General features: G+C 41.1%; 1 protein-coding gene and 1 pseudogene across 2 annotated transcripts in view; one reads left to right on the top strand and one right to left on the bottom strand.

Moving 5' to 3' along the window:
* Nucleotides 1-27,559, top strand: part of PKP2 (plakophilin 2) — a 110,063-nt gene that overhangs the window by 18,656 nt on the left and 63,848 nt on the right. For both annotated transcript variants that reach the window (XM_074403055.1, XM_010337378.3), the window contains exons 3-4: nt 105-811; nt 10,248-10,383. In XM_074403055.1, coding sequence (XP_074259156.1) covers nt 105-811; nt 10,248-10,383 — 843 coding nt within the window. The remainder of the gene's footprint in view (nt 1-104; nt 812-10,247; nt 10,384-27,559) is intronic.
* Nucleotides 17,265-18,869, bottom strand: LOC120364939 (large ribosomal subunit protein eL33 pseudogene; annotated as a pseudogene).

The raw sequence follows: 27,559 nt of genomic DNA, 5'->3' as shown, positions 1-27,559 counted from the left end.
TCAGAGAAACGGACGTGTTGGGTAATAGTACCAGATTAATTAGTCCTCCACAAAGTTGAAAACCGAGTTATGCCTCCTTTAAACTGTATTTCTCTCCTGTGCAGGCTGGCACAGTCGCCACTTACGAAGGTCGCTGGGGAAGAGGAACAGCACAGTATAGCTCCCAGAAGTCCGTGGAAGAAAGGTCCTTGAGGCATCCTCTGAGGAGACTGGAGATTTCTCCTGACAGCAGCCCGGAGAGGGCTCACTACCCGCATAGCGATTACCAGTACAGCCAGCGAAACCAGGCCGGGCACACCCTGCGCCACCAAGAAAGCAGGCGGGCCGCCCTCCTGGTGCCACCGAGATATGCTCGCTCCGAGATCGTGGGCGTCAGCCGTGCTGGCACCACAAACAGGCAGCGCCACTTCGACACTTACCACAGACAGTACCAGCATGGCTCTGTTAGCGACACCGTCTTTGACAGTGTCCCTGCCAACCCGGCCCTGCTCACATACCCCAGGCCGGGGACCAGCCGCAGCATGGGCAACCTCTTGGAGAAAGAGAACTACCTGCCCACAGGCTCCACCGTCGGGCAGGTCAGGCCGCTGGTGCCCCTGCAGCCCCTCCCTCAGAACAGGGCTTCCGGGTACTCCTGGCACAAGAGCTCCTTCCACAGCACCCGCACGCTGAGGGAAGCTGGGCCCAGTGTCGCCGTGGATTCCGTAGATTCCGGCGGGAGGAGAACGCACTTGACCGTGGGCCAGGCGGCGGCAGCGGGGAGTGGGAATCTGCTCACTGAGAGAAGCACTTTCACCGACTCCCAGCTCGGGTAAGTCCCCTCCTGACTCTGCGGCTCAGCCATTGCCAGCACATTCTGTTCCCACAGCCCTGACAGCATGAGCTGGCACTTCTGGGGCTGGAGAGAAAGGCTTCCAGAGATAAGTCATTAAAATAATGACTTTTCAGGCAGCTGCCTAATTGACAGATCAGCCTATTTACCTCGGGGACAGGGGCCAAGCTACCTGCTCACATGGCAGCTTTGTGCAGAAATGTGACATTTAGTCCATCTGTTCCAGATTAGATGCTGGCTGAAGGGACCCTACCCCTTGGCCATAAGAAAATCTGCTCTAAACTCCAAAGTAGGCCAAGAAATGGAGAATTGCATCTGCATTTTCTTCATCATCCCATGAAATAAAAGGAAACAATGCTTATTCCTAGCGCTGTGAACCTCAAATGCCATTTTGATAACTATGACTGTAAAATGAGCTAAGGAAAGATGGCTGACTTCTAGATGTCTCTTTTCCTTCAATACTTGGTATCGTTTAGATTTCTAGTGTCCGTGATTTGAAGAGGTATTCTTTTGGCAATATTAAATTATTAAAATAACTGAATTTTTAAATCATTCCTTTCCCTTCCTATTTATAGCTTGATTAATTGTTTGGAACTTAACCCTTATTCACGTTTAATGCCTAAGCACAAATTTTATACACTGAGCACGTTACTAAGAGAAAGTTGAGAAATAGATGGCTGATTAGATCAGTAACTCCTGCAATAATGATCTAACATCATTAGGATAAAACATTAGATACCTTGTTGTTATTTGATTGCTAACGTCGTCTAATGATAGTTGTAGCCTCTAACTATCCTTTCAAGTGAAATTGTGCAGTATGCTTACTGACCAAGTAGGCTTCAATGATAAACTTCTCAAAATGTTGAGGAGTAATCTAAACACAGGATTTTTTTTTTTTTGAGACAGAATTTTGCTCTTGTTACCCAGGCTGGAGTGCAATGATGTGTTCTTGGCTCACCACAACCTCCACCTCCAGGATTCAAGCTGTTCTCCTGCCCCAGCCTCCTGAGTAGCTGGGATTATAGGCATGTGCCACCACACCTGGCTAATTTTGTATTTTTAGTAGAGATGGAGTTTCTCCATATTGGTCAGGCTGGTCTTGAAACCCCAACCTCAGGTGATCCACCTGCCTTGGCTTCCCCAAGTGCTGGGATTACAGGCATGAACCACTGTGCCTGGCCTACCACAAGAAATATTTTTTATGGCATAAAATTCACCATGAGATTTCTAACGTTTCTTATAGTAAGCAGACCTTTGGCAATGTGAGCATACTCACAAAGGGGAAAAATGAGCTGGGAGCAGTGGCTCAGACCTGTAATCCGAGCACTTTGGGATGCCCAGGCGAGCGAATCACTTGAGCTCAGAAGTTCAAGACAGCCTGGGCCACATGGTGAAACCCCATCTCTACAAAACCCCCAATACAACAAATAGCTGAGTGTGGTGGTGTGTGCCTGTAGTCCTAACTACTTAAGAGGCTGAGGCAGGAGGATTGCTTGAGCTTAAGAGGTGGAGATCGCAGTGAGCCAAGATTGCACCACTGCACTCCAGCCTGGGAAACACTGTAAGACTTCATCTCCTCCAACAACTGGCATTGTCTTTCTCCATCTCTGTGTCCCTTGCTTCTTGAACCACCCTGTCACTTCCCAGTCTCTTGTCAACCCACTGCAATATGATTTCAGTCCCCTCCATCCCACTGAAAGTCTCCTGACAAATGTAGCAATGACTGCATTATTTGCTTCATCCTAAGCAGACACTATACTGGGTAATATAAGCAGTCCTTGTATTCCTAAACCTGCAGGAAATTCTCTCATCCCTTGGTTTTGAGGGCATCAGCTTCCCCTGGTTTTCCACTCGCCTCTCCAGACATTCTTTGTTAGTCTTCTCTGTGTGCTCCCTTTATGCCTGCCCAAAGAAGACATCTTCAGTAACCCTTCTATTCCAAGTCTTGATGCTCTTCCAGAGAGGCCCTGTGTACCTCACTTGTATCCTTATGGTTCTCAAAGTTTTGTCTTCAACTCCATCCTCAATGCCAAATTCTGGACTTAGATGAAAATCTAACAACCTCCTGGACATTTCAAACTCAGCATATCCTAAACTCAACTCATCATCTGCTCCCTATCCTCAACTTCCACCCATCTCCTCCTGCTGTAGTCTACTATTTTTTTTTCTGAGACAGAGTCTCACTCTGTCACCCAGCCTGGAGTGCAATGGCGTGATCTTGGCTCACTGGAACCTCTGCCTCCTGGGTTCAAGTGATTCTCCTGCCTCAGCCTCCTGAGTAGCTGGGATTACAGGCTCATGCCACCATCCCCGGCTGATTTTTGTCTTTTTAGTACAGATGGGGTTTCACCATATTAGTCAGGCTGGTCTCAAACTCCTGACCTCATGATCTGCCCGCCTTGGCCTCCCAAAGTGCTGAGACTACAGGCATGAGCCACCGTACCCAGCCTAGTCTACTATTTTCAAACCTGGAAGTCATTCTTACCTTCTCCTTCTGTACTCACCTATCACCAAGCCATATTTTTCCTTCTGTAATGGGTGTTAACATTTTTACCCTTCTTTCCATTTCTATTACACTGGCCTCTCTGTCTCTGGTCTTGCTCAGTCAGAACCATTCTCTAGGACTGTCAGAATTATCTTACTGTCAGAATTATGTTTCTCTCCCCGGTTTATAACCCTTCCATAATTCCACTAAGTAAATATTCATGCTTTTAGCCATGACCTACAAGGCCCGTTGTGTTTTCAGCTCTGCTTATCACTTCAGTCTCTTCTCCTTCTACTCTTCTCTGCCATCATCACCACCATTCCCAAACATACCCACGTACCACCACCTAAGCCACCTGGAACCTCTTTCTTTAATGCAAGATATTCATCCATATTCATTCTCTCTCTCTTTCCTTCTTTCTCCCCACTCCAGACCTTTACATATGCAACTCTATTTTTGTCTGACTACTTATAATTCTGGATTAAGCTCAGATACCACCTTTTTTCTGACCACTTCCTTCCCAGTCTAGCTTAGGTACCCCAGATAGCAGCCTTGTATGTCTTTATCAGAATAATATATTGTGGCTATTCATGTACTTATCTGATCTCCCTCTGGACTTTGAGCTTTTTGTGAGTGCTCAATCATCTTTATATTCTCAGCACCCTAAAATGGAAGTAGATCTAAAGTAGGAACTGTAAAAATATCTGATGAGGCCAGGCATAGTAGTTCACACCTGTAATCCCAGCACTTTGGGAGGCCGAGGATGGAGGATTGCTTGAGCCCAGGAGTTTGAGACCAGCTTGGGCAACATAGGGAGACCCCCATTTCTATTAAAAATAAACAACTTAGCTTGACATGGTAGTACCCACCTGTGGTCACAGCTACTCCAGAGGCTAAAGTAGGAGGATTGCTTGAGCCAGCGAGGTTGAGGCTACAGTGAGCTGTGATTGTGCCACTGTACTCCAGCCTGGGCAACAGAATGAGATCTTGTTTCAATAAATATATAAGTGTATGGTGAAAGAGCAAAGGAATTAAAGGAGAAATGAAATATAAACTTTACTTTTTGCCATCTAGGTTCTTTTGTTGCTCAAATTCTTGAAGAAGTATTAGTCATACTATTTTTCTTTTTTTTTTTTAATTTTTTAATTTTTTTTGAGACGGAGTTTTGCTCTTGTTACCCAGGCTGGAGTGCAATGGCGCGATCTCGGCTCACCGCAACCTCCGCCTCCTGGGTTCAAGCAATTCTCCTGCCTCAGCCTCCTGAGTAGCTTGGATTACAGGCAAGCGCCACCATGCCCAGCTACTTTTTTGTGTTTTTAGTAGAGACGGGGTTTCACCATGTTGACCAGGATGGTCTCGATCTCTCGACCTCGTGATCCACCTGCCTCGGCCTCCCAAAGTGCTGAGATTACAGGCTTGAGCCACCGTGCCCGGCCAGTCATACTATTTTTAAATTATTGTTTTAATAGAAAGGGTAAATTGTATTAGAATATATTAATCATATTTCAAAGAATAGAAGGAACTCTTGGGGTCAAGAAATTTAAAAATAATGAGTAAGGAATCTCTTCCTGTGATTTCCCCAAATTCTAGAATGTAGAAGTCATAGAAATCAACTTTTTTCTCTGATGTTGAAAGGAAAATTTGGCTCTCTGTTAAAAGGAGAGGGAGCAGGAAGTATTTTGTGTAGTGAGGAAGATAGATGCCCAGGTGGTGCCTATATCTGCCTGACTTCCCCCTTTCCTTTGCTGGGCTCCATGGCTCATTTCAGCTCCTCAGGCTGCTCCCTGGGACCCCTGCCCTGAGACCACACACTGTGTTCTCCTTTTGCCCCACATTGTCTCATATTTCAAGCTCTGTCCAGCCCCTATTTTGGGGATTTAATTTTTTATGCCTAGTGAAATTCCCACATATAAAGGAATAGTCTTTTATATATGCTGAATATTAACTAGATATAACTATAAGCCTGCAATAATGACCTAAGGTAAACAATGGACATGGCTTTCCCAAAGATGAGTGGCTGGTTAAACAGTAACTAATGCAGCTAAAAACTGAGACTTGGAGTAAAAGAGAGACACACTGATGAAACTGATGTTCTAAATCAAACTGATGAAAAAGGTTTTTAAACATCACCACAAAAAAATTCTAGATGAATTTGTCTAAAACCATGATTTCTGACCTGTCGGAGACTGGTGGTTCTGCAAATGAGTATTAGGGTCTTCATAGGCCCTTCCCAGTAAGCATCACAATAGATGAAAATGGGCCAGATGGGTGGCTCACACCTGTAATCCCACCACTTTGGGAAGCCGAGGCAGGTGGATCACTTGAGGTCAGCAGTTCGAGACCAGCCTGGCCAACATGGTGAAACCCCATCTCTACTAAAAATACAAAAATTAGCTGGGCATGGTAGTGGGTGCCCATAATCCCAGCTACCGGGGAGGCAGGAGAATCGCTTGAACCCGAGAGGTGGAGGTTGCAGTGAGCTGCTATCGCACCATTGCACTCCAGCCTGGGCAATAGAGTGAGACTCAGTCTCAAAAATATAAATAAAATATAAAAATTGAGTGGGATATATGATAGTCTACAAGAGGAGCAGTGAAAAATAAAATAGGGTATGTCATCAAGTGCTAGGTTGCGTGGTACCTGTTAGTGTCTACAGAAATTTAAAGAAAACGAGAGCAGGGCCAGGCACGGTGGCTCACATATAGTCACAGCACTTTGGGAGGCTGAGGCTGGCAGATTGCTTGAGCCCAAGAATTTGAGACCAACCTGGGCAACATGGCAAAATCCCATTTCTACAAAGTATACAAGAATTAGCTGGGTGTGATGGCGCATGCCTGTAGTCCCAGCTACCCGGGAGGCTGAGGCAAGAGAATCACCTGAGCCTGGGAGGTCCAGGCTGCAGTCAGCCATAATCACGCCACTGTACCCCAGCCTGGGTAACAGAGTGAGACCCTGTCTCAAAAAAAAATGAAACAAACAAAACCCACAAAAGCAATGTGCTCTGAGGTGAGTTGAGGGAGACTAAGCAGAGGGTGGATCTTCACTAGGATTGCCAGTCAAATCTGTGACCCAATAGCGCTGCAGAGCAGAAATCAGATTATATTGACTTCCCTCCATGTCCTCTTAAGGACCACCTGCTCTAGTTCTTTGATTTTTCGTCTCTTTCAACTATACTTTTTTTTTTCCATTTCCATTTTTAACAGCCCAGTTCAAGGCTTTTTTGCCGCAGCTGAACCTTCAGAGTCATCTTTCCAAAGCATTGTTTTCATCATCACTGTAAAATATTTGTGGGGATTTGCATTTACTGAGCGTCTGACAACACTTGTAGGAGCTATCCATTCATTATTTTATGTTTGCTTTGCCTTCTGAAGTGTAGCCGTATTCTAATATGAGGGAAACCAGCCCGGGCAGGGCTATGTTGTTAGTTGGCAGAATACTGGCTACTGGGGGATTACACACAAACACAAGTAACTGGGTTGTTTGTTTTGTTTTTTTGAGACAGTTTCGCTCTTATTGCCCAGGCTGAAGTGCAATGGCACGATCCTGGCTCACTGCATCCTCTGCCTCACAGGTTCAAATAATTCCCCTGCCTCAGCCTCCTGAGTAGCTGGGATTAAGCTGGGATTACAGCCCCCCCACCACCACACCTAGCTAATTTTTGTATTTTTAGTAGAGAGGGTTTTCACCATGTTGGCTGGGCTGGTCTCAAACTCCTGACCTCAGGTGATCCACCCGCCTCAGCCTCCCAAAGTGCTGGGATTACAGGCATGAGCCACTGCACCTGGCCAAGTTACTGGGTTGTTCCCCCCAGCCCCCGTAATGTCTCATATTCTGACCAATGGTATTTTACACTGCTTTCTCTTACTTTTTAAAATTTATACTAATATCATTTTTAAAATTGTTGAAAAGACTCACTTCTGGAGAATATGTTCAGGGATCAGTGGGGCTGGGGAACGACTTCTCTTCCTGGTTCTCCAGCCCAGGCCCAACACCACGTCCCAAGCCAGGTTTCTTCTGCAGGCTTCAATAAATGTTTCATAAGTGAGTGGAAAGAGAAGAAAGGAAGGAAGAGAGAGAAGAAGGGAAGAAGAGAGAGAAAAGGGACTGGCGTCAGGGAATGCTGCAGGAGAACGGAGGAGGAAAGAATACCTCTCGCTGGGAGAGGGACGCAGAAAATATTTCACAGAAATGAAGATATTTAAGCTGAGGCAGGAGGATTGCTTGAGACCAGGAGTTGGAGACCAGCCTGGGCAACATAGCAAGGCCTCATCTCTATAAAAAATTAAAAAATTTGGCTGGGCGTGGTGGCCCACACCTGTAATCCCAGCACTTTGGGAAGCCAAGGTGGACAGATCACAAGGTCAGGAGTTTGAGACCAGCCTGGCCAACATGGTGAAACCCCGTCTCTACTAAAAATACAAAAATTAGCCAGGCGTGTTAGAAGGTGCCTGTAATCCCAGCTACTTAGGAGGCTGAGGCAGGAGAATTGCTTGAACCCAAGAGGCGGAGGTTGCAGTGAGCCAAGATCGTACCACTGCACTCCAGTTTGGGTGACAGAGCAAGACTCTGTCTCAAAAAATCAAAAAATTAGTCAGGAGTGGTGGCTCACACCTATAGTCGCAGCTGCTCAGAAGGCTGAAATGAGAGGATCACTTGAGCCCAGGAGGTTGAGGTTATGTTGAGCTGTGATCACATCACTGCATTCCTGCCTGAGTAACAAAACAGGACTATGTCTCTGTAAAAAAAAGAACAAGAAGAATTTAAGATATTTGAATTGAGTCTTAAAGAATGGGTAAGAATTAGGTAATATGATAAGCTTCCTGGAAGAGTCAAAGGTGGCTTCTGAAGAAGGTGGCAGTGTTTACAGAAGGGTTAAGAACCCGGCGTGATTGGAGGAGTGTGTAGTAGATCCAAGGAGTGGGAGGGAAAGGGGTTGAGGATGACAGGAAGTGGAGACAGACTTGGGCCAGAACGTAGGCCGTGTTGTGCAGTTAGACTTGATAGACAATAACAAGACAGAAAGTTGACCCCTGACAGGTGTAGTAAACCTTGCTGAGGAAGTCTTCATTTCATTTAGGATTGTTTTTAGTGATAAAGTGAAATCGCATTGGGTTGCCTAAGGGTGAACACAGAGCTTCTGTGTGATTCATGTTCAGGAAAATAAAGGATTAGAGTAAAGGAATTATATGTGGGTGTTAGAGATGGGAAATTCAAACATTCCTGAGTCATTTATGGCTTATGAGATAGATTAATGGCTCAATCTTAAAAGAAAAAAAAAAGGCTGCGTAACAGAAGGCTGTTCTTATGAATGATCTTTCATTAGTAAACACCTGCAGTGATGGCGGGTAAAGGCTTTGCTATTGAGCTTGAGACTAGACTCACAGAGTTTTGATTCTCTGTAAAGGCATCAGACTCCATGAATGTAAAGTATTTCCATCTCCTTTAAAACGTGTGTGTATATTAGATAACAGTGACTCAAATTCTAGTTTTAATGGTAATAGCCTGAATTTTTTTAACCAATTATAATTGACTCGTGAGGCACATTAAAAATATGAGATCATTATGTAATTCTCAGTATAGATGCCAGAAATTTTCTGCTTCACTTTTAATACCCTTATACTTATGAGGTAACCCTTCCTTGTTTGAACATGGGTTTCAGAAGCAGGGGGTATTAGTTTTTAGTCATGAGGCGCATTACTCCTTATCACCCCACCTGTACCACACCCACCTACACACAGGCACACCCTTCACAATGCTGCACACAGTCACACCTGTACACAGGTGTGTATATTCGTGGGTTAGCCTGATAGAAAAGACTATTTCCTCATTATGCTTGCTAGTAGATACTGGAAAACTCCTCAGTATTCATTCCTGTCTCTATTACCTGGAATGAATCAGGTATAACCCTCTTTGAAGCCAAAAACAGGCCTAAATTACCTTTAAAGCATGTCTTTAGTCATTATTTTGTTTGTTTGTTTTTGAAACAGAGTCTTGCTCTATTGCTCAGGCTGTGGTGCAATGGTGTGACTAAGGCTCATTACAGCCTTGACCTCCCAGGCTCAAGCGATCCTCCTACCTCAGCCTTCCAAGTAGCTGGGTCTACAGGCACACGCCACCACACCCAGCTAATTTTGTTTGTTTTTTGTAGAGACAGGGTCTCACTGTGTTGCCAGGGTTGGTCTTCAACTCCTGGACTCAAGCAATCCTCCTGTCTCAGCCTCCCAAAGTGCTGGGGTATTACAGATGTGAACTACCGTGCCTAGCCTAGAAATAATTTTTAATTTCTGTAAACATATTTTTAAAAATTCTTTTAAAACTCTTATTGTGCCTTTAAAGTTGCTTTTAAAGCTGTAAGTATCATACGATACATATTTATCTTTTTTTTTTTTTTTTTTTTTTTGAGATAGTCTTATTCTTTGGCCCAGGCTGTGAAGCAACAGAGTCTCTGCTCCCTGTAACGTCTGTCTCCCAGGTTCAAATGATTCCCCTGCCTCAGCCTCCTGAGTATTACAGTATTACACCTGAGATTACAGCTGTACACCACCACGCCCAGCTAATTTTTTGTATTTTTAGTGGAGATGGGGTTTCACGATGTTGGCCAAGCTGGTCTTGAACTCCTGACCTCAAGTGATCCACCACCTCACCCTCATATTTATCTTTAAAAATTCAGCTTCTTTCTTTGGTGTATGTTAAAATTCAATCCAATGACATCATCCAAGTTCTCCAATCTGATCAGAGCTGTAGTATTTCTGGCCAGTAGTACCTCTGCCTTCTCATCTTGGGTACTGATTTTTCTTTTGGCTGAAGAAAAACCAAGGTTCAGATGTTCTAGTGCTTTCCAGTATTAGCTGAGTCATCTCTGGAGGACCAGGTTGGTAGGCAGGAGAAGGGAGGTTTGGAATCTGGCTGAATCTGTGCCTTTTTGTCTAGGAATGCAGACATGGAGATGACTCTAGAGCGAGCAGTGAGTATGCTTGATGCAGACCACACGCCACTGTCCAGGATTTCTGCTGCAGCCACTTTCATACAGCACGAGTGCTTCCAGAAGTCTGAAGCGCGGAAGAGGGTGAGTGTCATCTTCAGCCCATTGCAAAGCACAACACACTTTCACTTCTATCATGGTGACCTTGCACACTGAAACCAATAATTTATTTAGATTTTTAAAAATTGGGGCCGGGCGCAGTGGCTCACATCTGTAATCCCAGCATTTTGGGAGGCTGAGGTGGGTGGCTCGTGAGATTAACCTGGCCAACATGGTGAAACCCTGTCTCTACCTAAAATTAAAAAATTAACCGGGTGCGGTTGCAGACGCCTGCAGTCCCAGCTATTTGGGAGGCTTAGGCAGGAGAATTGCTTGAACCCGGAAGGCGGAGGTTGCAGTGAGCTGAGATCGCACCACTGACTCCAGCCTGGGTGATAGAGCAAGACTCCATCTCGAGGGAGCAAAAAAAAAAAGGCTGAGCATAGTGGCTCACGCCTGTAATCCCAGCACTTTGGAGCCGAGGTGGGCAGATCACGAGGTCAGGAGTTCAAGACCAGCCAGGGCAACATGGTGAAACCCTGTGTCTACTAAAATACAAAAAATTAGCTGGGCGTGATGGGAGATGCCTGTAATCCCAGTTACTCGGAGGCTGAGGCAAGAGAATCACTTGAACCCAGGGCACAGAGGCTGCAGTGAGCCAAGATTGCCCTACTGCACTCCAGCCTGGGCTACAGAATAAGACTCATCTTAGCAAAGAAACAAAAAATTGAGATCTTTTACTTTAAAAGGAAACATCCACTCATTACCAAAAATATTTTCTGCAATTCAGAAATGTAGAAAGTAAGTCGCTACACAAACTTTCCCCTGCTTTTACTGTCTCCCCACCTCCCCATTTAGAACCATCCCCAGAGGCCAATGTTTGGCAACTTTTTTTCATTCAATGATTCCATTAACATTTGTAACAACTGTTCAACTAATTGCTATGTGCCTATGTCTTTTGACACTTTTGTTCCTGTAGAACAGATTCCCAGAGATAGAATCAATGGTTATTTTTTATTTGTTTTAAAAAGTGAAACATTCATGAGGGATGAGGAATCACAGCTCAAAAAGGCGTTCAGTGAAAATTAAGTCTCTTCTACTCTAAACTCCAGCCTGTATCTCCTCTCTGTTCTCTCTGTCTCTCTCTCACACACAAACACATATATCAGTTTTTCCAATCTTTCCAGAGATCTTTTATGCGCGTAGAAACGATTGTTGAAACAATTGAGTATCCTTTTTAAAACACGAAATCAGATGGTAACTTACTACTTACAGTACTTTATTTTTTCACACTGTTTCTTATAAATTTTTAATATATATTAATTTTACCTCATTCTTTTAAGATGCTGCATAGATTTCTGTTGTCTAAATATACCAGTTTTATTGGTTCATTTTTTTTTTTAACGACCTTATTGAGGTATAATCTGATATAGTTTTGACACTATAAAACCATCATCACGATCAAGATAACAAACATATGCATCACCTCCAGCGTTTTCTTGTGCCCCTCTGTAATCCATGAATCCCACCTGGCCCCAGCCTGCTAACAGCCTCCCAAAACAACCAGTGATCTGCTTTCTTTTCAAATCAAGGTCTCACTGTGTCATTCAGTCTGGAGTGCAGTGATGCGATAGAAGCTTACTGCAGCCTTAACTTTCTAGGCTCAAGGAATCCTCCACCCCAGCCTCCTGAGTAGCTGGAACTGCAGACGCACACAACCATGCCCAGCTAATTTTTGTATTTTTTGTAGAGATGCGGGTCTCACTATGTTGACCAGGCTGGTCTGGAACACCTGGGCTCAAGCAGTCCTCCTTCCTCAGCCTCCCTAAGTTCTGGAGTTACAGATGTGAGCCACTATACCCAGCCATGATTTGGTTTCTGTCACTGTAGATTAGATTCAATTTTCTAGAATTTTATATAAATGGAATAATATAGAATACAAGCTTTTTTTAGTCTGAATTCTTTTACTTAGAGTAAGTCTTTTGAGATTCACCCGTGTTGTATGTATCAGAAGTTTTGGCTATTACAAAGAAAGCTACCATGAACATTTGTGTACAAGTCTTTATGTAGACATATGCTTTCATTTCTTTTAAGTAAATACCTAGGAGTAAATGCCTGGCTGGTATGATACGTGTGTGTGTGACTTTTTAAGAAACTGCTGAATCATTTTACAAAGTAGCCATGCCATTTTACATTCCCACTCGCAATTGATGAGAGTTCCTCTTCCACATCTTAACATTTGATACAGTGAGCCTTAATGTTAGCCTGCAAGTTTGTAGAGATGTTTTATTTTGGTTTTAATTTGCATTTTCCCAATGACAAAGGGGTTGAACTTTTCTTTTCTTTTCTTTTTTTTTTTTTTTTTTGAGACAGGGTCTGCCTCTGTTGCCCAGGCTGGAGTGCAGTGGCACAGTCTCGGCTCACTGCAACATCCACCTCTCGGGCCCAAGTGATCTTCCCACCTCAGCCTCCCAAGTTGCTGGGCCTATCTGTAAACCCCCACACTTTGCTAATTTTTGTATTTTTTGCAACGATGGGGTTTCAGCATGTTGCCCAAGCTGGTCTCCAACTCCTGTCAAAGGAGCCAGCTACCTTGGCCTCCCAAAGTGATGAGATTACAGGCCTGAGCTACCACACCCAGCCAGAACATCTCTTTACATACTTACTTGCCACTTACATATCTTCTTTGGTGAAATGTGTGTTCAATTCTTTTGCCTATTTTTTATTTTGTTTTTTTGTTTTCTTATTATTGAATTTGGAAAGTTTTTGAATATTTTCTATATACAAGCTCTTTTTCAGATATATAAGATGGAACTATTTTGTCCCAGCTTTGTTTTTCTCCTAATTGTTTTTCATTTTAATGGGGTCTAATTTATTCAATTTTCCCCTTTATGATTTGTGCTTTTCATGTGTATCCAAGAAATCTTTTCCTATTCAAAGATTAGAAGATAATCTATATTTTATTCCAGAAGTTTTGTAAATGTTGTATTTTATAGTTGTTCTGTGGTTCGTGATTGATTTTTATGTATTCTAAGATATGGACTGAAGTTCCTTTTTTGGTATATGTAAATTTAATTGTTCAGGTGTCATTTGTTGCAAAGACTTTTATTTCGCTATTGAATTGTCTTTGTATCTTCGCTGAAAAGAAGTTGATCACATATGTGTGAGTCTATTTCGGACTATTTGTCTTTTTGTTGTTGTTGTTGGAGACAGAGTCACTCCGTTTTCTAGGCTGGAGTACAGTGGCACAATCTCCGCTCACTGCATCCTCCACCTCCTGGGTTCAAGGGATTTTTCTGCCTCAGCCTCCTGAATAGCTGGGATTACAGACACCTGCCACCACACCTGGCTAATTTTTGTATTTTTCAGTAGAGTCAGGGTTTCACCATATTGCCCAGGCTGGTCTCCAACTCCTAACCTCAAGTGATCCACCTACTTTTAGCCTCCCAAAGTGCCGAGATTACAGGTGTGAGCCACCACACCAGCCTGTAAGATTATTTTTGAAGGCTTATTATTCCCAAGTATTATCATTTCCTAAATGAATTTTGAGAAAATTGATTTTTGTGAGAAAACTAGGGATGTGAAACAGTCCTACATCCTAGTGCAAATAAACATGACTCAAGTCAACCGGTTAAGTCTTACTTTCAAAAAGCCTTTACCCAGAAAGGGGCCAACTTCTCATCATCTGATTCAGAGAAAGGGACGTGTTGGGTAATAGTCCCAGCGTAATTAATCTTCAGCAAAGATGAAGACTATTTGTCTGTCTTTATGCAAATTCCACACTGTCTTGATTACTACAGTTTTGTAAGTTTTGAAATTAGGTAATGTTAGTCCTTCCATTTTATTCTTTTTCAAAGTTGTTTTGGCTATTGTGGGTCTTCAGCAGTTCCATTGGAAGTTTAGAATCAGCTTGTCAGTTTCTTAAAAAATTATTGCTGAGATTTTATTAGAGATTGACTGGATCTGTAGATTAATATGGAGAGAACTGACATCTTAACAACATTGAGTCTCTGACCCGTGACCATAGTACATGTTAACATTTATTTAGGTCTTCAGTTTTTCTCAGCAGAATTTCACAGTTTTTACAGTAGAGGTCTTTCATGTCTTTTCTTAGATTTATCCCTAAGTTTATCATATTTCCAGATGCTGTTGTAAGTCGTGCTTTTTTATTTCTATTTTTGATTGTTCATTGCTAGTATATAGAATAGATAATTTATATACATACATATTTACAGAGAGAGAGAGAGAGAGAGAGAGAGAGAGAGTGTGTGTGTGTGTGTGTGTGTGTGTGAGTACTGGCTAGAACCTCTCCTACAATCTTGAAAAGAAATGATGAGCATAGGCATATTATCCTGTTTCTGATCTCAGGGCAAAAGTATTCAGTCTTTCTTTCACCCTTAAGTATTACGTTACCTGTAGATTTTTTGTAAATGACCTTATCAGGTTGAAGAACTTCCCTTCTACTTCTGCTTTCATGGAGTTTTTGTTTTTTAATCACAAGTAGATGTTGGATTTTTTCAGAGTGTTTTTATGCATTTATTGAAATAATAAATTATGCATTTATTGAAATATACGTTTATTGAAATATTTTAATATTGAAATAGGATCCTGTTCCTAGCAGGCATCTACAGGATCCAATAAATGATGAGGCAAAAATATTTATTTGTTTGTTTTTTTGTTTATTTTTTTATTTTTGAGACTGAGTCTCACTCTGTCACCCCGGCTGAAGTGCGGTGGTGAGAGCTTGGCTCACTCCAACTGCCATCTTTTCCATTCAAGTGATTCTCCTGTCTCAGCCTCCCAAGTAGCTGGAATTACAAGCACCTGCCACTACACCTGGCTAATTTTTGTATTTTTAGTAGAGATGGGGTTTTACTATGTTGGTCAGGCTGATCTTTCACTCCTGACCTCAAGTGATCCACCCACCTACCAAAGTGATCCACTTGAGTCCTTCTGGTTTTTAATTTTAATTTTGCCATTAAGGTAAATTACCTTGATTTTAAAATGTGATTCCATTCATAAACCCCACCTGGTTATGATACACTGTCAATTTTTAAGTTTTATGACTAGATTCACTAAAATTTTGTTAAGAAATTTCATGTCTGTATTTATAAAAGACATGGTCTGTACTTTTTTTTTTTTGTAGTGTCTTTGTCTGATTTTGAGTTGAGGGTAATACTAGTTTCATAGAATGAAGTGAGAAGTATTCCCTCCTTTTCAAGTTTTTTAGAGTTTGGTTAGAAATGGTATTTTTTCTTCCTTAAATGTTTGGTAGACTTCAGCAGTGAAACCATCTCAGCCTGAAGTTTTTTACACGTGTCAGAAGGATCTTAGCTACAAATTGAGTTTCTTTAACTGCTGTGGGGCTATTTCGGCTATGAGTTGCGTTTTTAGTGAGCTTTGGTAGTTTGTGTCTTTCAAGGCATTTGTCCATTTGATCTAAGTTGCTCCAGTGCTCTTCATCTGTTTGCGTAGATAGTGTTATCATTTATCTTTTTTTTTTTTAAAAAAAAAACTGTCTTAAGGGCTCCAAGAGTTATGAGGTAGAATGCCCTGAATTATATTCTTTAATTTAAACTCCATTATTCATGATCTTTTTTTTCTGCAAACTTCTTATTTTTTTATTTTTTTATAAGAAAAAGAATAAAGAAGAGGAAGAAAGAGGAAGAGGAAGAGGGAGAGAGGATGGGGGTATTGCTTTATTGCCAGGGCTAGAATGCAGTCTAAATATGGGTATGCGTATAATTGTCCTTAATAATGGAGACATGAAAGAAAATGAGGGAAGAGAATAACAAACGAGCCAACCAACATTTCGTTTAAACTTCTAAGTTGATATGATGTGGTACTGATAAGAGTGTATATTTTGTATATTTAAAGTGGAGAGTTCTATAAATGTTAATTACATTTACTTGTTCCAGATCTGAGTTCAAGTCCTGGATATCGTTGTTAATTTTCTGTCTCATTGATCTGCCTAATATTAATGTTGAAGTCTCTGACTATTATTGTATGGGAGTCTAAGTCTCTTTATTAGTCTTATATGTCTGGGTATTCCTGTATTGGGTGCGTATATATTTAGGATCTTTAGCTCTTCTTGTTGTTGCATTGATCCTTTTATCATTATATAATGCCCTTCTTTGCTTCTTTTGATCTTTGTTGCTTAATTGTAACTTCTGCTTTTTATTTATTTATTTTAACTCTCTGGTTGGTTGGTGAATCCTTCTCCATCCCTTGTTTTGAGTCTTTGTGTATCCTTGAATGTGAGATGGGTCTGGATGCAGCATACTGATGGGTTTTAGTTTTTTATTCAAATTGCCTGTCTGTCTTTGGATTGGGGGATTTAGTCAATTTAAATTTAGAATTAATAATAATATATGTGAGTTTAATACTGCCATTTAATATTAGCTGGCTATTTTGCCCATTAGTTGATGTAAATTCTTCATTATATTGATGTTCTTTTTGGTATTTTTTTAGAAAGGCTGATACTGTTTGTTCCTTTCTATGTGTAGTGGTTCTTTCAGAAGCTCTTGTAAAGCAGGCCGGGTGGTGATGAAATCTCTGAGTGCTTGCTTATTCACAAAAAAACTTTATTTTTCCTTCACTTGTGAAGCTTAGTTTGGCTGGATGTGAAATTCTGGGTTGAAAGTTCTTTTCTTTAAGGATGTTGAATATTGGCCCCCACTCTCTTCTGGCTTGTAGGGTTTCTGCTGAGAGATCTGCTGTAAGTCTGATAGGCTTCCCTTTGTGGGTAACCTGACCTTTCTCTCTGGCTGCCCTTAGTATTTTCTCCTTCATTTCAACCCTGGTGAATCTGATGATTATGTGCCTTGGAGTTGCTCTTCTTGAGGAATATCATTTATCTTTACATGAAAAAATTTTTTGTTTTGTTTTAATTTTTACAAACCTACTTTTATTAATGTTTCATGAGTTTAAATCCTTGAGGGGTACAGCATCCCTCGGATTCTGTGTCTAATAGCTTTAGCAGGAAGGCTGCTTCGGAATTTGGCATGAACTTTGCCACTGTGTTCATGGGCCCGGGTTACCTTTCCCCAGATTACTCTGGTTTTGTTTGGTTTGCCGCCAGGAGTCACTGTGTTGTTCTTTGCTTTGTATACATAAGGACATCTCTTGCCCAAATAGAATTGTTTCAACTCAGGCATAAACACCTTCAGTTTTAAGAAGAGATGTGTGTACCCTTTGGTTCCAGAGACCCCGCTTATAGCCAGCAAAAACGGCCTTGGACCACAGCCTGCTTTCCAGACATACTTCCTTTTAGAAGTTCTATTCCTAGCATGCCTTCACAGGGTCCAAGATGGTGAGGCAAGATTATTTATTTGTTTAATTATTTATTTATTTATTTTTGAGACCGATCTCACTGTTACCCAGGCTGGAGTGTAATGGTGCGATCTTGGCTCACTGCAGCCTCCTCTTCTCCCATTCAAGTGATTCTGCCACAGCTTGCCGAGTAACTAGAATTACAGGCGCCCACCACTACGCCCAGCTAATTTTTGTATTTTTATTAGAGATGGAGTTTTGCTATGTTGGCCAGGCTGGTCTTTCACTCTTTACCACAAGTGATCCACCTGCCTCCCAAAGTAATTCACTTGAGTCCTCCTCAAGTGATCCACCTCCCAAAGTGCAGGGATTAAAGGTGTGAGCCACCATACCCGGACTACCTGAAGAAAAAATTTTTAATATTTATTTTAGTTAATCACCAGCAAACCTGCATTAATTCAGCTTTTTTTTTTTTTTTTTTTGTGACGGAGTCTTGCTGTTACCGAGGCTGGAGTGCAGTAGCGTGATCTCGGCTCACTATAACCTCCGCCTCCTGAGCTCAAGCGATTCTCCTGCCTCAGCCGTCCCAGTACTGGGACTACAGGCACGTGCCACCACACCCAGCTAAGGTTTTTGTATTTTTACTAGAGATGGGGTTTCACTGTGTTAGCAGGATGGTCTCAGTCTCCTGACCTCATAATCCGCCCACCTTGGCCTCCCAAAGTGCTAGGATTACAGGCGTGAATCACCGCGCCTGGCCTTATTTCAGCTTTTGTATGTCTGAAAAAGAATTTCATCTTTGCTTTTGAAAGGTATTTTCCCTGGCTTTAGAATTCCAGGTTGACAGGTTTCTAAATATCAGTACTTGAAAGTTGGCTGGGTGCAATGACTCACACCTGTAATCCCAGCACTCGTGAGGCCAAGGCAGGCGGATCAGTTGAGGCCAGGAGTTTGAGACCAGGCAGGGCAATATGATGAAACCTTGTCTCTACTAAAAATACAAAATTAGTCAGCTGTGGTGGTGGATGCCTGTAATCCCAGCTACTTAGGATGCTGAGGCAGGAGAATCGCTTGAACCCAGGAGGCAAAGGTTGCAGTGAGCAACTACACTCCAACTCGTGCGACGGGGTGAGACTCCGTCTCTATCTCAAAGAAAGAAAGTTGTACCACTGTCTTCTAACTCACATTGTTTTAGATAAGAAATCTCCTGTCATCCTTACCTTTGTTCCTCCATCCATGTCTTTTCTTCTCTCCTCCATCTGCTTTTAAGATTTTCTCTTTCTTACTGGTGGTGTTGATCGGTTTGGTCACATGTGCCTTCGTGTAGTTTCTATTCGTTTTGTGTGTGTGTGTGTGCTTGGGAGTTCACTGAGCTTCATAGATTTGTGAATTTCTACTTTTCATCAAATTTAGAAAATTTTCTCATTTTTTTTCTGTTCCTTTCTTGGGAACTATAATTACATATATGTTGGACTTCTTTAGGTCTTTCCTTTTTTTTTTTCTTGAGACAGAGTCTTGCTCTGTCACCCAGGCTGGAGTGCAGTGGTGCAGTTGTGGCTCACTGCAACTTCCACCTCCCAGGTTCAAGCGATTCTTAAGTAGCCTCAGCCTCCTGAGTAGCTGGGATTACAGGTGCATGCCACCATGCCCAGCTACTTTTTGTATTTTTAGTAGAGACGGGGTTTCACCATGTTGGCCAGGCCAGACAGGGTTTCACCATGTTGGTCTTGAACTCCTGACCTTTTGATCCATGCACCTCTGTCTCCCAAAGTGCTGGGATTACAGGAGTGAGCCACCTCGCCCCATCCAGGTCTTTCCTTTTTCATCTTCCTTCTCTGTGTTTTTAGATAAACTTAATTCCTATGCTTTAAATTTGCTAATCTCTTAATAGGTGTTTAATATGCCAGTGTTCAATATGCCATTAATTTTTTTTCAGTGTATTGTTTTCTTCATACATTGTAGTTTTTATCTCTAAAAGTTAGATTTGAGTATTTTTATGTCTTCTATGTGTCTATTTAACATGTTCCATCTCTGCTCAAGATACTTGAACAGATAAAATTGCTACCTTAATGTCCTTGTCTGCTAATTCCAACATCTGTGTCTATTCTAGGTAGCTTTTGATTGATTGCTTTTTCTCCACATTATGGGTCATATTTTTCTTCTTCTTTGCTTGACTGGCAGTTTTTATTGGCTCACGGGCATTGTGTTTTATCTTGTTGGATGCTGGATTATTTTTGTAAATATTCTTGAGCTTTGTTCTGGTGCAGTTAAGGTACTTGGAAACAGTTTGATCCTTTCAAGTTCTATTTTTTTTAAAAAAAATTTAAGTTCTGGGATACGTGTGCAGAGTGCAGATTTGTTACATAGGTATACATGTGCCATGGTGGTTTGCTGCACCCATCAACCCATCATCTAGGTTTTAAGCCCCGAATGAATTAGGTATTTGTCCTAATACTCTCCCTCCCCTTGCCCTCAAATTCTACCTTTAATATTTGTTAGGTGGAGCCAGAGGAGCATTTGTTCTAGTGATAATTAATCCCTTCTCTTAAGGCAGGACACTTCTGAGAATTCCACGTAATGTAGCAGGAATTTTAAGATTTTTCTGGCTGGCTGATAAGAATAGTCATTGTTCCTAGGCCTGTGTGAACGTGAAGAGCTGTTCCCTTAGATTCTTTTGAATGATGATTTCCCTGGCCTCAGACAGTTTCCTCATACCGCATGCACTAATTAATACTCTGCTGAATACTAGAGGGCGGGTCTCTGCAGATCTCAGGAGTTCTCTTTTTGTTTACTTCCTTTCTGTGTGGTACTCTTTTCTGTAAAAATTGGCCCTATGCTCTTCTCAGACTCTGAGCTCTGTGCCCTCAGCTCTGTTGGGCTTCACTTAGGTTTTCTCCCAGTGCCCCATAGCCTGGGAACAGTGATATCGAAGGGATTGATGTCCATCATTTACTCATATCCAGTTATTGAAACCATTGTTTGTCTTGTCCAGTATTGAAACCATTGTATGTCTTGTCCAATTTTTGTTTCAGGCAGTAGATAAGTTGAATTGTTAACTACTATCGAGTCATTTTAAACTTTGATAAATAACTCACCAATAAGTCCTCCCAAAAATTGTACAAATTTATACTCTTATCAACATTGTATCAGAGTGTTCATTTCCATGTACCATTACTAACACAAGGTATTATTATTTTGTTTGTTTTTGTTAATCTGATAAGCAAAAATAGGCATTTAATTATCATGGAAATTTTCTTCTGTTTTGGAATCAAGACTAATAGTTGTCCAATCAATGAGTTATTGAGGGCCAGATGCTGTGTCTCACACCTGTAATCCCAGCACTTTGGGAGGCCAAGGCAGGTGGATCACCTGAGGTTAGGAGTTCAAGACCAGCCTGGGCAACATGGAGAAACCCCATCTCTACTAAAAATACAAGAATTAACTGGTATAGTGGCACATGCCTATAGTCCCAGCTACTGGGGAGGCTGAGGTAGGAGGATAACTTGAACCCAGGAGGCAGAGGTTGCAGTGAGCCAGGATCATGCCAGTATACTTCAGCCTAAGCAACAGAGAGAGGCTCTGTCTCAAACACACACACACACACACACACACACACACACACACACACACACACGTTATTGAGAAAAATCTTTTTTAAAATTATAAAATAAATACTTTTATAGAATTTGTCATCATCTTGCATGTATAAGCTATGCCCATTATACATCATCTGCCATTTTTAGTTTAAGTTTAAAGTGGAATGAGAACTTAATGGAACTAATCCATCTGAGTTCAAATCCTAGTCTCTTACATTAATTCTACTCACAACTAATTAGAGAGCTCTCTTAAGCTTTTTACCTTTATATAGTTTTTCCAAAGCATTCAAATTAATTTTCAGAGAAATAAGTATTTTTTCTATGCTTATATTTCATCCATTTATAGAATAGGTAAGTAAATTATGTAATTATAATAACAAATACAATTGACATACATGCACTGGGAAACACACCTAAATTACTGTTGGTGAACATGTAACTCAACTGGTAGAAATAAAAGTGCAAAGGTTCAAATAGAGTAACCTACCAGCTTTGATAGTACTCTGAAATCAAGGAGGTTTCACAGAGGGAAAAGAGAGTGTAGTTGGTAAACCCTGCAGTTCAGTTAAGTGAGGGTCACACAAAAGAGCTTCTGCTGATTTTTTTTCACTTGCATTTCGTTAATTATTCATGAAGTTGAGCACCTTTTGGCGTCATTTTGACCTCACATTTCTTCAGTCAATTGTCATTTTTAATCCATTGCGTATTTTTTCTACTAAGGTATGTCTCTTTCTTAATGACTTACAGTTCTTTACCTGTTACACATATTAATCTGTTGTTACATACGTGGCAAATGGTTTCTCCTGCTTTATTTTTGTTGTTATTATTTTTAACTTTGTTTATGGTATCTGTCATCATGCAGGATTTAAAAATTCTTGTGAGAGCAAACAATATTTTTTATCTTGGTATCTGTATTTTAGATATTGCTTTAAGAGACTTTTCCCCATGTCTAGATTGTTTTCCTTTTCACAAGTTGTATAATTATGGAGCATTTCTCACTGACCCTTTGTCTATTTGTTTAGTAGGAAGAATGAGTAAGGATTTTAGAAGAAATATTTAGCTAATGATGAACCTTCTTTATATATATATAGGTGAAGGGAATGGGGCTAAATATTGATCCTTTAATAGCTAGTTAGAGATAAATCTTTAAATCTTTTTTTATTCATGGTTTTTTGAGGGGGTTTGTTTGTTTGTTTGTTTGAGACATGGTCTCGTTCTGTTCCCCAGGCTGGAGTGCAGTGGTGTGATCATGACTCACTGCAGCCTCAACCTCTGGGGGTCATTCCTCCCCACTTAGCCTCCCAATTATTTGGGACCACAGGCATGTACCACCATGCCTGGCTAATTTTTTTTTTTTTTTTTTTTTTTTTTTTTTTTTTTTTTTTAGTAGAGATGGGGTCTCTTTGTGTGCCCAGGCTGGTCACAAACCCCTGAGCTCAGGCAGTCTTCCCACCTCGGCCTCTCAAAGTGCTGGCATTATAGGCATAAGCCACCACACCAGAGCCTAGTCCCAGTTTTTAAAAACTGGGCATCATTATGTATGCTTCGATTTTGTAGTATGAATTACTGGAACTTTATTCTGTTGCCCAAGTTGGACTAGATTTCTACTATCTCTTAAATTACTAATTTGATTAAAAATATCATTTTGCTTACACATAGGCTTGAAGTTATGTTTGCTGGCTTGACTCTTACTCAGAGACAAAGCCAGAACAAAGACTGGTTTTGAGAATGATGAAACATGAAAATTACATCAAAAACTAAAAATGGGTATGCTTCGTAGATAATCTAAGAATTATAATGTCATAACCCAAGAACAATTTGAAAAATCCTTCTTATATTAAGCATGGTGCTATAGCTTTTAAATGTATGTATGAAAGAAAATTATAATTTGGACATAGAGATCAAAATTTTAAATCATAATACTTTTAAAACCAGTAGCAGCTTTTCAGTCCTCATTTTCTTTGATTAGGATTCTTGGTGTTTGATGCTGTTTCTCTCTCTCTCTCTCTCTCTCTCTCTCTCTCTCTCTATTTTTTTTTTTTTTTTTTTTTTTTTTTTGGCTTATTCTCACTCTGCTGCCCAAGCTGGAGTGCAATAGCACTATCATGGCTCACTGCAGCTCAACCTTCTGAGCTCCAGCAATCCTCCTGTCTCAGCCTCAGCCTCCTGAGCCACTGAGACTACAGGTGTATGCCACTTTGCCCAGCTTTTTTTTTTTTAATTTTTTGAGATGGAGTCTCACTTTGTCACCAGGGTAGAGTGCAATGGTGCAGTGTTGGCTCACTGCAACCTCTGCCTCTCAGGTTCAAGTGATTCTTGTGCTTCAGCCTCCTGAGTAGCTGGGATTACAGACGCCTACTACCACGCCCAGCTAATTTTTTTAGTATTTTTAGTAGAGACAGAATTTCACCATGTTGGCCCGGCTAGTCTCGAACTCCTGACCTTGTGATCCGTCCACTTCGGCCTCCCAAAGTGCTGGGATTACAGGTATGACCAACCATGCCCGGCCACCTAGGTAAAAGATTTTTTTGTAGAGATGGGGTCTCCCTGCATTGCCCAGGCTGGTCTTGAACTCTTGGACTCAAGCAGTCCTCCCACATTGGCCTCCCAAAGTGCTAGGATTACAGACATGAGCCATTGTGCCTTGCCTAAACATACTATCTTCTTTTGTTTTTCTTCTCTACTCTCCAACCCTCTCTCTGAACTTGTTCTTCCTGTTGGGCTGGGAGGCAGGACATTGGTAGTTTAATCATGGACTCTCAAGAGTCACTGCTCACTGGGTTTGAATCCCAGCACCCTAATTACATAGATGCCCTTGGGCAAGATATTTTACTTCTCTGAGTTTCAGCTTTCTTACCTGTAAAGTGGAAATAATAGTTCTCCTACCAACAGTTGTCCTAATCATGCAGTCAGATAATTGAGCACTGCCTGCCCCAATGCAGTAACTCCAATCATATTGTTTCCCTGTCAGTGGCAGGAGGGTAGTTCACCCAGGTAATTTGACATGGAAACTTGAACAGTCTTTGAACCTTCTTTTTTCCTTACCTCTCATATTCACTCAGTCTTCAAGTCCTATTAATGCTACTTCTAAAAGTATCTGGAATCTACCCACATCTTTTCCTCCCTACTCAAAGCTACTGTCTTGGTCCCAGGACCATCATTTGTTAATACAGCTGTCTCCAGATTAATATCCCTGTCTCCCTTCACATCCGTTCCTAATATGGTCTCATGCCTCACAGCCCCCAGGGAGGCTATTGCCTGCAGGATAAAAGACAAATCTCTTAATTTAGTCTGTAAGATCCTCCTTAACATGGTCTTATTGTCATGCCTGTTTCATATGTCATCACTGAAGTAGTTACTGCCATAAACATCTTGCAAAAACTTATTATAAAACAAATTCAAGTTCATGATAAGAAATTTGAGAAGTTAAAAAACAAAAAATAAAATATACCTTTAATCACACCATAATCATTTTGGTTTTGTTCTCCTTTTTTTTTTTTTTTTTTGGAGATGGAGTTTTCACACTTATTGCTCAGGCTGGAGTGCAATGGTGTGATCTCGGCTCATGACAACCTCTGCCTCCTGGGTTCAAGCAATTCTCCTGCCTCGGCCTCCTGAGTAGCTAGGATTACAGGCATGTGCCATTATACCCAGCTAATTTTGTATTTTTAGTAGAGACTAGGTTTCTCCATGTTGGTCAGGCTGGTCTTGAACTCCTGACCTCAGGTGATCTGCCCACCTTGGCCTCCCAAAGTGCTGGGATTACAGGCATAAGCCACCACACCTGGATTATTCTCTAATTTTTAATGCATATATTTACATATTTTCAATCACATTCCCTATGTAGCTTTCTTTGTCCCCACACACACAAAAAAATTTTGTTTCGATTTTTAAAAGTGTGCACAAATACAGCCTCACTATTTGAAAACATAGGAAATGGCAGATCCTATTTATGATTCATATATTCACCACCTCCCCCAAATTCCCTAATCTCAGTTCGTTTTTGCCTATGTTTATTGAGTAGAAATGCATAGATATTTTATTCCATTTTAAATTTTTTATTTATTTTATTTATTTTTTTTAAGACGGAGTCTTGCTCTATCCCCCAGGCTGGAGTGCAGTGGTGTGATCTTGGCTCACTGCAACCTCTGCCTTCTGGGTTCAAGTGATTCTTCTGCCTCAGCCTCCCTAGTAGCTGGCATTACAGACTTGCACCATCAAGCCCACCTAATTTTTTGTGTTATTAGTAGAGAAGAGGTTTTACCATGTTGGCCAGGCTGGTCTTGAACTCCTGACCTCAAGTGATCTTACCCACCTCAGTCTCCCAAAGTGCTGGGATTACAGGTGTGAGCCTCCATGCCCAGATTTATCCCATTTTTTAAATGACGTGGATTTTTATAACATTAATAATATTTTATAAATTTCAGTTGACATGTTAATGGTGATGGTTGCTGCCATGTGTTGAGTAACTACTGTGTGCCTGACATGTAATTACTCATCTTTTTTTTAATTTTTAATTATTTTAATATATATATATATATTTTATTGTATTTTAGGTTCTGGGATACATGTGCAGAACATACAGGATTTTTGCATAGATACACAGATGGCAATGTGGTTTACTGCCTCCATCCCAAGCACCTATATCTGGCATTTCTCCCATGTTTATCCTTCCCCAACTCCCTACCCTTTGCTGTCCCTCCCCTTGTCCCCCCCAACAGACCCCAGTGTGTGATGCTCCCCACCCTGTGTCCATGTGTTCTCATTGTTCAACACTCACCTGTGAGTGAGACTATGCAGTGTTTGATTTTCGGTTCTTGAGTCAGTTTGCTGAGAATGATGGTTTCCAGATTCATCCATGTCCCTACAAAGGACATGAACTCATTGTTTTTTATGGCTGCATAGTATTCCATAGTGTATATGTGCCACATTTTCCTTGTCCAGTCTATTGTCAATGGGCATTTGGGTTGGATCCAGGTCTTTGCTGTTGTAAATACTGCTGCAATGAACATACATCTACATGTGTCTTTATAATAGAACGATTTATAGTCCTTTGAATAGATACCCAGTAAAGAGATTTCTGGATCAAATTGAATTTCTATTTCTAGGTCCTTAAGGAAGCTGTCTACCACAATGGTTGAACTAATTTACACTCCCACCAACAGTGTAAAGTATTCCTTTTTCTCCACATCCTCTCCAGCATCTGTTGTCTCCAGATTTTTTAATGATTGCCATTCTAACTGGCTTGAGATGATATCTCAATGTAGTTTTGATTTGCATTTCTCTATGACCAGTGATAATGAGCATCTTTTCATATGTTTGTTGGCTTCATATATGTCTTGTTTTGAAAAGTGTCTGTTTATATCCTTCGCCCACTTTTGAATGGGCTTGTTTGTTTGTTTCTTGTAAATCTGTTTTAGTTCTTTGTAGATTCTGGATATTAGCCCTTTGTCAGATGGGTAGGTTGCAAAATTCTTTTTCCCATTCTGTTGGTTGCTGGTTCACTCTAATAACTTTCTTTTGCTGTGCAGAAGCTCTAGAATTTAATTAGATCCCATTTGTCTATTTTGGCTTTCGTTGCCAATGCTTTTGTTTAGTCATGAAGTCCTTGCCTACGCCTATGTCCCGAATGGTTTTGCCTAGGTTTTCTTCTAGGGTTTTTATGGTGTTAGGTCTTATGTTTAAGTCTTTAATCCATCTGGAGTTAACTTTAATGTAAGGTGTCAGGAAGGAGTCCAGTTTCTGCTTTCTGCACATGGCTGGCCAGTTTTCCCAACACCATTTATTAAACAGGGAATCCTTCCCCCATTGTTTGTTCTTGTCAGGTTTTTCAAAGATCAGATTGCTGTAGATGTGTGGCATTGCCTTTGAGGCCTCTGTTCTGTTCCATTGGTCTATATCTCTGTTTTGGTACCAGTACCATGATGTTTTGATTACTATGGCCTTGTAGTATAGTTTGAAGTCAGGTAGCATGATGCCTCCAGCTTTGTTCTTTTTGCTTAGAATTGACTTGGTTATGTGGGCTCTCTTTTGGTTCCATATGATGTTTAAGGTGGTTTTTTCCAGTTCTGTGAAGAGGGTCATAGGTAGCTTGATGGGTATAGCATTGAATCTATAAATTACTTTGGGCAGTATGGCCATTTTCACAGTATTGATTCTTCCTAACCATGAGCATGCAATGTTTTTCCATCTATTTGTATCCTCTCTTATTTCCTTTAGCAGTGGTTTGTAGTTTTCCTTGAAGAGGTCTTTTACATCCTTTGTTAGTTGTATTCCTAGGTATTTTATTGTCTTTGTAGCAATTGTGAATGGCAGTCCGTTCTTGATATGTCTCTATTTAAGTCTGTTATTGG

The sequence above is a fragment of the Saimiri boliviensis genome, chromosome 7, assembly GCF_048565385.1.
Source record: "Saimiri boliviensis isolate mSaiBol1 chromosome 7, mSaiBol1.pri, whole genome shotgun sequence".
In the NCBI taxonomy this organism is placed as follows: domain Eukaryota; kingdom Metazoa; phylum Chordata; class Mammalia; order Primates; family Cebidae; genus Saimiri; species Saimiri boliviensis.
This window is presented reverse-complemented; position numbering and strand designations above follow the sequence as displayed.